Genomic DNA, 9,427 nt, shown 5'->3' on the forward strand with positions numbered 1-9,427 from the left:
CCCACCTGGACCTCTCCCCTTTTGTCTCTGTGTCCCCATTTCCTCCCCATCTCTCTGCCTTTCCTCTCTTGCTGTCTCTGAACTGTGGCCCAGCTGCACCCCTCACGCCTCCCTTCTACCTTCTCTCCTCCAGCCTTCTGTCTCTCTGCCTGCTCCCCTTTTCATCTTCCCTCCCAGCTCTGCATCCCTGCCCCCCTCCCTGATTTCCTTGGTCCCACAAGAACTGGAGGGGAAGAGGGGGGAGGGGAGATGGACAGCAAGGGAGGGGAAGTTCTTGTAGGGGGAAGAGGGTTAGCCAGACCGGCTGGGCTCCCTGGGCACCTCCGCCAGGGCCCCGCCCAGGACTGAGTGGCCCGCCCCAATATAAGCAGCTCTTGGCCAGAGGCAGAACTCAGTGCCCAGCTCACCCACACCTGTCCGCATCATCACCATCGCTGTCCTGCAGGTAGGATCATCTGCCCACAGCCCTCGGCTCTGTGGTCCCCCCACCCGGCTCCACTGACTTCTCTGTCTCCTTGCATTTCTCTGTCTCAGTGGACATTTCTGTCTTTCTCAATGCCCTCCGTGTCCACCTTCTCAACCTCAGTGGTGCTGGTTGAACTTGGAAGTTCTGGGGCCCAGCACCACCTCTACTAACCCTCTTGGCCTGGGCCATCGGATGTGGGGCATTTCTCCTCACCTCTCTGAGCCTCAGTGTTCCATCTGTGACATGGGCTTGCAGAGAAGATAAGGCACTGGACAGGTGTGAGTGGTACTGGTGGCATCTCATTGGGCACTGGCTCTGATCTCTGTCTCTCCTTGTCTCTGACTCTGCCTTCTCTTTCACCTGCTCTCTGTCTCCAGCTCTACCTCTGCTATGAGGAAGGTCCTCTGGGGTCTGTCGGGCAGTGGTACAGAGACGGGCGAGTTTCTCGCCCTCACCCCATACATCCCTACTCCATGTTTCTGCCAGCTGGAAGGCTGACTTGGCCTCTTTCTCCCCAGCGCCCTTCCCCCTGAGAACCCAGCCCCCGTGCCCCTGCTTCTTGCCCATCCCCCCACCCCAGTATCCCGCAGCCCTTGGACTCAGCCACTGTCTCCACCGCCACCTTTGCCGTCCCCAACGCTGCCACCTCCTCAGGGCCAGCAAGATGCAGTTTGAGATGCACGACAACGTGAAAGGCAAAGGTGGGATCACTGGAGGAACCAGCAACCCTTCCAGTCCCTGGAACCTGGCGGCTTCCCTCCCCTGGGGACCCCTGGCTTCGAAGACAGATGGCGCCTGATTGCACCCCAGAGACCCCTGGAAATGCGGGAACCCAGCACCCCAGGCCCAGACGTGGAGGAGGCAGCGGCACCTCTCAGCCCCTCCTGGAAATGGCACCCACCCTTCCCCAAACTTGCAGGAGCTCCCCACCCACAACTCAACCAGATGCACAGGAGGCAGTGGCGATGGGGACAGACTGGGGTGTCAGTGCCTAAATGTGGCTGAAAGGAAGGGGGGGTGCAGTGGTGTCCCCTCCGTGGGCGGCCTGGTGGCCCCGCCCAGTCTGCCCGGCAGAGGAAGGGGCGGTAGGGACGTGGGATCCGGGAGAGGCTGTCGGGCTGCCCACTGACCCTGGCCCACCACCCTCGCAGCCATGTCCTATCCAGTGACCAGTCAGCCCCAGTGCGCCAGCAGCTGCTACCAGACCCAGCTCAGTGACTGGCACACAGGACTCACGGACTGCTGCAACGATATGCCCGTCTGTGAGTAACAGGCGGCTCCTTCTGGGAGGGGGCACGGCCCCACCAACGCTACGCCCCCTCCCTGCCTCAAACCCTGAATTCCCACACTCTGCCTTCACCCCTTCCTCCACCTCCAGCACTCCCTAGGATCCTGACCTCACCTCTTCCAAGCTCCCCCACGACCCTCAACCTCCCCCCTTGTACTCTCAACTTTCCCCATTGTGCCCCGAGCTCCCCCTCCAAGCCCTACCTCGCAGCTCCTAAACCACCCCCGCTGGGACCCTTTATTCCCTCCGGGACCCTCCTCACAGCGGAGCCGGCCCGGGGCACTGGGTGGAACCAGCTCTGACTGCCCCGCTCCTGCCCCCAGGTCTGTGCGGCACTTTCGCCCCACTGTGTCTCGCCTGCCGCATCTCGGACGACTTTGGGGAGTGCTGCTGCGCGCCCTACCTGCCCGGAGGCCTGCACTCCCTGCGCACCGGCATGCGGGAGCGCTATCATATCCAGGTGCGTGCGAGTCGCGGGCCGGGGTGGGGACGGACCTCCTGGGACCCTAGGCGGGACTCCTAACCTCTCTCTCTCTCCCACCCTCTAGGGCTCTGTTGGGCACGACTGGGCGGCGCTCACCTTTTGTTTGCCCTGCGCCCTCTGTCAGATGGCTCGGGAATTGAAGATCCGAGAGTAAAGAAGCTCCCCGCGCCCCCTTTTCCACCTGTCCCGCCCGGGCCCCTCTGTCCTCTCTGCCCTCTCGTGGGAGGGCCTGCCCCTCCGCCCTATCCCGCTACCAGAAATACACCCACAATAAAAACCTGAAAACCAACTCTGCCCACATTCTTTTTGTCCCAGGGAAGGAATCTGGGTGGAGAAGGAGGTTTGGTGAGGGGTGTGGGGACACAGGGAAGATGCCTAGGTGTGGAAGGATGCAGGAGTCAGATCCTTGATCCCAGCCTGCTGTGTACGACAGTGGCAAGCCTCCTGCCTCACTAAACTAAGCCCTTAAGCTGCCCAAATGAAGTTCTGCAGGGATCCTGAAAATCAGCAAAACCAGAAAATGCTTTAAAAAAAAAAAAAAAAAAAAAGTAGAAGAGCCCCTCCCCTACCCCTACTAAGTCAATACCTATGGACTCTTGGCCTACACACAATCCTAACAAGTTTTTTTGGAGGGGTGGGGCAGGGCAGGGAGTGGGGGAGGGGGCGGGGAGGGAGGATCCTTTGTCTCCAAAGCAGAGAACTGCCAGGTTTAAGGCTCCCTGGAGCTAAAAATAATCCTTAAGTTCACCCAGCTCTCTTTATAGCAAAAGCAACTAGCAGATAAGAAAATCTGGTATCAAAATGGGGCAGACCTAGGGGTGCCTAGGTGGCTCAGTGGGTTAAAGCCTCTGCCTTTAGCTCAGGTCATGATCCCAGGATCCTGGGATCAAGCCCCACATTGGGCTCTCTGCTCAGCAGGGAGCTTGCTCCCCCATCTCTCTCTGCCTGCCTCTCTGCCTACTTGTGATCTCTGTCTGTCAAATAAATAATAAATAAAATCTTAAAAAAAAAAAATTGGGCAGACCTAGGATCTGATCTTGACTCTTGCCACTTACTAGGCGCTTTATCTTTTTTTTTTTTTTAACATTTTATTTATTTATTTGACAGAGATCACAAGTAGGCAGAGAGGCGGGGTGGGGTGGGGGTGGGAAGCAAGCTCCCCACTAAACAGAGAGCACGATGCCGGGCTCAATCTCAGGACCCTGGGATCATGACCTGAGCAGAAGGCAGAGGCTTAACCCGCTGAGCCACCCAGGCACTTGTGTGTGTTATCTTAGTGAATCAAGAAGCTTCTAAGCCAGTTTCCTCTCTGAGGATAATCCCTAATATGTCATATGGCTACTGTGTTAGCAAGAGGCAAAACAGATGGAGAGACCAAAGAGTGAGCTTAATAAGCTTGTTAATATTATTATGTATAATAATATTATAACACTCTAATATGTTATTTGTATTATTTGCTGCTATTCTCTCTCTCTCTCCATCTGTGGATCCAACAGTGACATCTTCACTTGGAATATCTAATAGGCATCTCAAATATAAAAACCTAACTCCAGGGACACCTGGGGGCTCATTGATTAAGCATCTGACTCTTGATTTTGATTCAGGTCATGATCTCAGGATTGTGAGATCGAGCCCTGTGTCGGGCCCATGCTGGGCATGAAGCCTGCTTAAGATTCTCTCTTTCCCTCTACCGCCCCAACCCACAAGTACTCTCACTCTCTCTCAAAATAAAATAAAACCTAACTCCAGATTCCCTACCCAAAACCTGCTCCTCCCAGGCTCCCCTTCTCAGGAAATGGCAAACCCCATCTTCCCAGCTGCTCAGTCACTTTGTTATCCAACGCCCCAATCTGTCAACAAATTCTGTTGGTCCTACTTTCAGAATATACCCAGAACCTCTCTTCTCCCTACTCTGCTACCCCCACCTTATTCTAGCCACCCTCCTCTTCAGCCTAGACTAATGCAGTGGCTCCTCACTGGGCTCCCTGCCCTATCTCCACATCCTTAGTTTCCTCCCACAGAAAACCCCTTTGAACACCTGAGTTAGGTCATATCCCTCCTGTGCTCTGAAACTTCTCATGGCTCTTCCTGCAGAGTGCAAGCCGGAGTCCTCGCTGTGGCCCAAGGACCTGCACCATCTGCTTCCTGCTTTCCCTGTGACCTTATTTCCTTATTCCCTCTGACTCCAACCACAGGAGTCTCTTAGTTGTTTCTCAAATGCTAGTTGTGCTCCCACCTCAGGGCCTTTGCACTAGCTATTCCCTCAACTTGGAATTCTCTTCCCTCTGATGTCCCTATGGCTCATTCTTTCTCTTCTGCCCACATGCCATCTTAAGAGAAAGGCCTTCCCTTCCACCTTGTATTCCATAGCGAGTACTGAGCCCCCTTCCCCTCCTTCATCGCCCTTTTTGGCCATATATCTACATACCACATCATTTACTTATTTACTATCTGGCTCCCCGCTGGCCTCTCAGCTCTGTGAGGGCAGCGACCTCATTTACTACTGAATCCCCAGCACCTCAAACAGTGTTGAGTCCACTGCTGGTGGGGATGAGTGATCATAGGTGGGAGACATGGACACAGAGAAGGGATGTGATTTTAGACGTAATCGGTGGAGGTGGCAATGGACTGTCAGGCAGGCTTGCATCAGAATCTGGGCTCACCTGTTTATCTGCCCTGAGTCCTTGAGCAAGGGACTTAGTTTCCAGATCTGTAAAATGGGGGCACAAACCTGTACCTCCCAGCATTGATGTTGAAAGGAGTAAAAGACACACCAAACATCCAACACTCCCTACCCAGAGTGCTGTAGTCCCCCCCTTTCCCTGAAGCCCTTAGGTAGGCACTGATAGCCATAGATAGACCCCCAAATCCAGGCCTTCATGCTCCCCTGTTCAGGCTTTCTCTCACACTCCCTGAGTCTCTTGCATTTGAGTACATGGGCAGCAGGGGGAGGTGCCAGCTAACTGGGGTGGGGAGGACAGTTACTATAGGGTATCCATACAGGGGCAGCTGCACAGTATGGACAAGAGCTGGAGAGGGCAGCTCTGCATCCCAGGGAAAGGACCCAGTCACAGCGCAAATGCTCTGCCCCAGAAGGCACAGTCCCAGGCAGGAGGCATGAAAGGGTCCTTACCAAAGGTCTGATGGTAACGCAGGCAAGTCTTGAAGAACCACCTTAGCTCCTTTCTGGAGGTGCAGGATGACTGTGCCACTGGCCTGGGCTCCACAAGGCAGCACGCCCTGCTTCTGGTGAGCTGCCTGGTGGGGAGATGGTGCCTCATCTCCCATAGAAACTGGTCACTTCAAACACCTTCCCTAGTGCCCGCTCTGTGCTGGGACAGCTCTCAGCTAAGTGGGCGAAGTAAGAACCTGCACAACATCCCTTTTGCTTTCTCTGTGACCTTGTCTCCTCCTCGTCCCTTTATTCCCTGGGGCTTCCCTCCTCAGGGAGTGAGGGCATTCGGATTTGAGTCACCCAGCAGCTGTCATTCAACAGCTAAATGATGTCTATGAACTTTCCTGTCCTCTCATCTGCAAAACGGGACCACCGGTTACCTCCCTCATCCAGTTGTTGGGCCGGAATGTGGCCAAGTGAACCGCCTAGCACGGGTTCTCAGCAGACACCAGTTCAAAGTCAAGTCATGGAGGTGAGGCACTACCAACAGCTCATCAGGGCAGAACTTCTGTGTGGGCAGAGTCATCCCCGAAAACCCCTTCCATTGCCCATAAATCTGAAAATACGATGATTTTCGTGGACCACACTGGAGACCCAAACACCCCCTAAGTGCTCCTCTCTGCTGTGTCTTCGACTAACCATCAGAGGAAGCCACCAGCCTATGCCCCGGGGGCTGGCTGAACGGGAAGGCATGGTGCTGACCTCTTAGTGCTTACCTCCTAGCCCCATGAGGCCGACGGAGGGCCCATTTCCACCACTGGCACCACACTCTGGCTTGCCCTAGGGGCCTGGCAAAGAGATGAAGGTGGCTGCAACGTTCCCTGTTTGGGCCGGGAGAGCCTTCTTGGATTCGAGGAATCCAGAGTTGTGGGATCTTCGTCTGTCTGCCTCCACTCTTCTGTCAGAGGCCAGAATAAAACCCAAATCCCAGACCTAGAGAATCTGTTTTCCCTCCTAAGGAAAGGAGGGTCTCCCTGCCACAGGGATTTGAGGAAAGGCCAGAGGTCACCTCCCCCAGGACCGCCCTTTCTAGGGACTAGCAGAATAGCTTCCCACCCCAGTTAGGAGACACAGAGTGGAGCCAGGCCAAGCCACGGGGCTCCGAGGGGCCAAGGTAAGCACACCGACTGGATTTATCCACACTTGGGTGCTGTTCAGAGAACAAGACACCCCCCCACCCCCACCCCCGCTGCATGCAGACAGCGCTCAGACACCAGCCTTCTCCACATTCTTTATTTGCAGCTTCAACTGCTCCTCCCTCTTTCAGCCTCATAGAAGGGGACCCCCAGCAGAGAAGAGGCACAGGGCCTAGCTCCACAAGGTCCAAACATGCAGCTGGCAGATGGAGTCTTGCAAAAAGGAGTCCCAAGTTCAAGAAGGCTAGGATGGGGGTGGCCCTCAAGAGGGCCCACCAGAAGCTCCAAAGTCCAAGGTGGTGGCTGTGCTGTCAAGGAGCAGCCCCTAGGAAGAACCCCCACATCTTCAAGGCAGCAACGACTGGAAAGAAAGCGCACGTGCGCACGCGTACACACACACACACACACACACACACACACTCACACACACCACCCTGGGCAGCATCCCCAGCTTTGCCTCCTGGGACTCCTGCTGAGCTGGGTGACTCTGGTCCTAGGGTCAGTGACACCATCTGAGCTTTGTCCCTCCAGCCTCAAGGTGACAGCTGGTCCCTGGTGCTGCCTCACAGTCCCACCTCTGATCAGCAGACCAGAACAGCCAATCCCCTGCACTGGGTTCCTTCCGCTGAAATATGCAGAGCAGTCTGTCTCCCTGGCTGGGCCTGACTGAATGATGCTCACAGAGCATCTCAGAGCCTAAGGCTGGACTTCTGACCCCACGAGCCCCAGGCTGTCCCATGGTAATGGATGGCCCCCACCTTCCTCACAGAGCTCGGGCCACAAGGTCGAAGTCATCCTGGATTCCCCTCCCCCTACAACATCCACATACATCCTGCACCTGTCCCTGACCCACCCCCTCCCCACTGCCGTCCTAGTCCAGCCCACTGTCGTGTCTTGTCCCCTCTGACCCATTTTGAGCAGGCACATCGGATCCTGTCATCCTCCCTCACCCACCTGTCCCTCGGCTTCCCAGTGCCCTGGGAATAAAACTCAAAACCCTATCTGGGGCCTTACCCAGCACTGGTGGCACTACCTGCCTGTCCCCAACCTCACCTCCTCTTTGCACTCGGTCTGGGTCACACTGGCCACCTCTCCAATCCCTCCAATAAAGCACACTGGTTCCCACCTCTGGGCCTTGTCTTTGCAGCTCTGTTCTGAAACCCAACTGGGAGGGGCCCTGCAACATAACCACAGTCCTGAGAAATCTGTGGGAGTCTCCTCTTTCAAGGGAGCATATGGCTCATTGACACGGACATGGAATGATTCTAGGGTCCCTCTAGTTAGAGAAAAAGATAGGAGCACCTGGTGGGCTCTGTGCATTAAGTATCTGATTCTTGGTTGCAGCTGGGTCATGGTTTCATGAGTGGTGGGATGGAACGTCCTCGTCCTGCTGCATGCTCTGTGGGGAGTCTCCACGGAGATTCTCTCACTCTGCCCCTACTCCAAGTCATGTGCACCCCACAACCCTGCCTTTGCAACGAAACAACCATGTTTAGAATGGAAGCACTAGCCCAGTCTCCCAATGAGTTGACTTTCTCAGGACTAAGACACAAGTTTGGATTCAGGCAACGGGAAATCTCCACTGGCTACACCAGAGAGCTGGTCAGCCAGAGGCTTCCATTCATCCTTTAGAAAGAAGAGGAACCGTGTCTGGCCTTAGATATTTCTCCACCCTTCAAGCCAGTGACTAGTGATAGCAGTCATTCAGGGGAAGCAGTGGTGGATTACTCTCTGTGGAAGCTCCTGTGTTTGCAACTGGGCCTTTGGTCAGTATTCCCTGAATATGCTCAGAAAAAGGCCTCACCAGGAGTGGCAGAATACTCTGCCTGCCCTCACCATCTGCTCTTCCAAATGGAGGCATCAGAGGGAGTCAAAGAATAGAGCCAGCTGACCACCCATTCCAGTCCTTCCTCCATGCAGCCAAGCAGCATGCAGTCACAAGCAGGAGCCCAAGATTCCTTGGCAATATCTGACCCTGACTGCTCTCTCTGAGCACAGGACCACAAGGGAAACTTGCCACAGACCAATGAGGGCTGGCTGTGTGAATGCCAGCTCCATATCCCAGGAGTGGAAGCCAAGGGAAGGTTCAAAATTCAGCAAGCTTGGGAGAAGCTACAGGAGGGCCAATGTAGTCCACTCCAATGGGAAACAGAGTTAATACAATTGTCAGATTGATTTCATTCCCGCTATCCCTTCCCATGTCCACGTCTTTCTGAGACTGGATTGTAGCGGATCCTGGGGCCCAACTTAATGTACAGGCCCAAGGTCTCAGCCGGACTCCCAGGTTGACTGAGACACAGGATTCGAATGGCCTCAGGCCTAAAGCTAGTATGCAATGAGAAACATACCAAGGGCCAGATTTCTTCAGTACAGAGGAGCATGTGATGATGTCGAAAAGGAAGGGACTAGCAAGCACACTTTCCTAGCAAGCTCCCCATATCAGGGATAAGAATCAGCTGTGGGCTTGGGCAAAGGGAACCTCCAGTGGCTACACCTGGGAGCCCTGTCAACAAGCGGCCTGGGTTTTTTCTGCCAAAAGACAAAGAATGTTTCTGGGCCCTGGCTCCTTTTCCTGTCCTTCCCATACTGACTACCATTACTGGCTAAGGGAGAGCTGGGGTGCTTTGGGGGGCGACTTCAAGTGTTTGGAACTGGGACTCAGTGCACTCTACCAGGCAAGGGCTCTTTCGGAGCACACCCTGCCATGCAGCATTCTGGGCAGGTGTGAACAACCTCTTCTTTCTCATGAAGGCATGTCAGTCAGCCTGGGGAAGGAGACAGCCTGGCTATGCATAAGCAGGCTGACACCAGCCACCCAAGAAGGAAGCAGAACTCTGTGTTTATGTGTGTGTGTGTGTGTGTGTGTGTGTGTGTGTGT

At 54.9% G+C, this 9,427-nt stretch overlaps 1 protein-coding gene across 4 annotated transcripts; it reads left to right on the forward strand.

Moving 5' to 3' along the window:
* Window positions 1-362: 362 nt before the first annotated feature.
* On the forward strand, window positions 363-2,527 carry CNFN (cornifelin). Of its 4 annotated transcripts, none has more exons than XM_082709405.1 (5): window positions 396-445; window positions 985-1,167; window positions 1,618-1,728; window positions 2,078-2,214; window positions 2,303-2,527. In XM_082709405.1, the coding sequence occupies exons 2-5, from the start codon at window positions 1,131-1,133 to the stop codon at window positions 2,390-2,392; spliced, it is 375 nt and encodes a 124-aa protein (XP_082565531.1). In that variant the 5' UTR covers window positions 396-445; window positions 985-1,130; the 3' UTR covers window positions 2,393-2,527. The 4 variants fall into 4 exon arrangements, with proteins under 4 accessions (XP_082565534.1, XP_082565531.1, XP_082565533.1 ...); XM_082709407.1 differs by having other exon boundaries at window positions 1,047-1,167; XM_082709406.1 differs by having other exon boundaries at window positions 1,121-1,167.
* Window positions 2,528-9,427: the final 6,900 nt, after the last annotated feature.

The sequence above is a fragment of the Mustela nivalis genome (genome assembly GCF_964662115.1).
Source record: "Mustela nivalis genome assembly, chromosome: 18".
NCBI classification, from domain to species: domain Eukaryota; kingdom Metazoa; phylum Chordata; class Mammalia; order Carnivora; family Mustelidae; genus Mustela; species Mustela nivalis.

What these genes read in the sequence shown, in the direction of transcription:
- CNFN (XM_082709405.1), top strand. Translation starts at nt 1,131, where the DNA reads ATGCAGTTTGAGATGCACGACAACGTGAAAGGCAAAG. An exon ending in CGACAACGTGAAAGGCAAAG is followed by an intron (nt 1,168 to 1,617) that starts GTGGGATCACTG and finishes CCACCCTCGCAG; the next exon opens with CCATGTCCTATCCAGTGACC. An exon ending in CTGCAACGATATGCCCGTCT is followed by an intron (nt 1,729 to 2,077) that starts GTGAGTAACAGG and finishes TCCTGCCCCCAG; the next exon opens with GTCTGTGCGGCACTTTCGCC.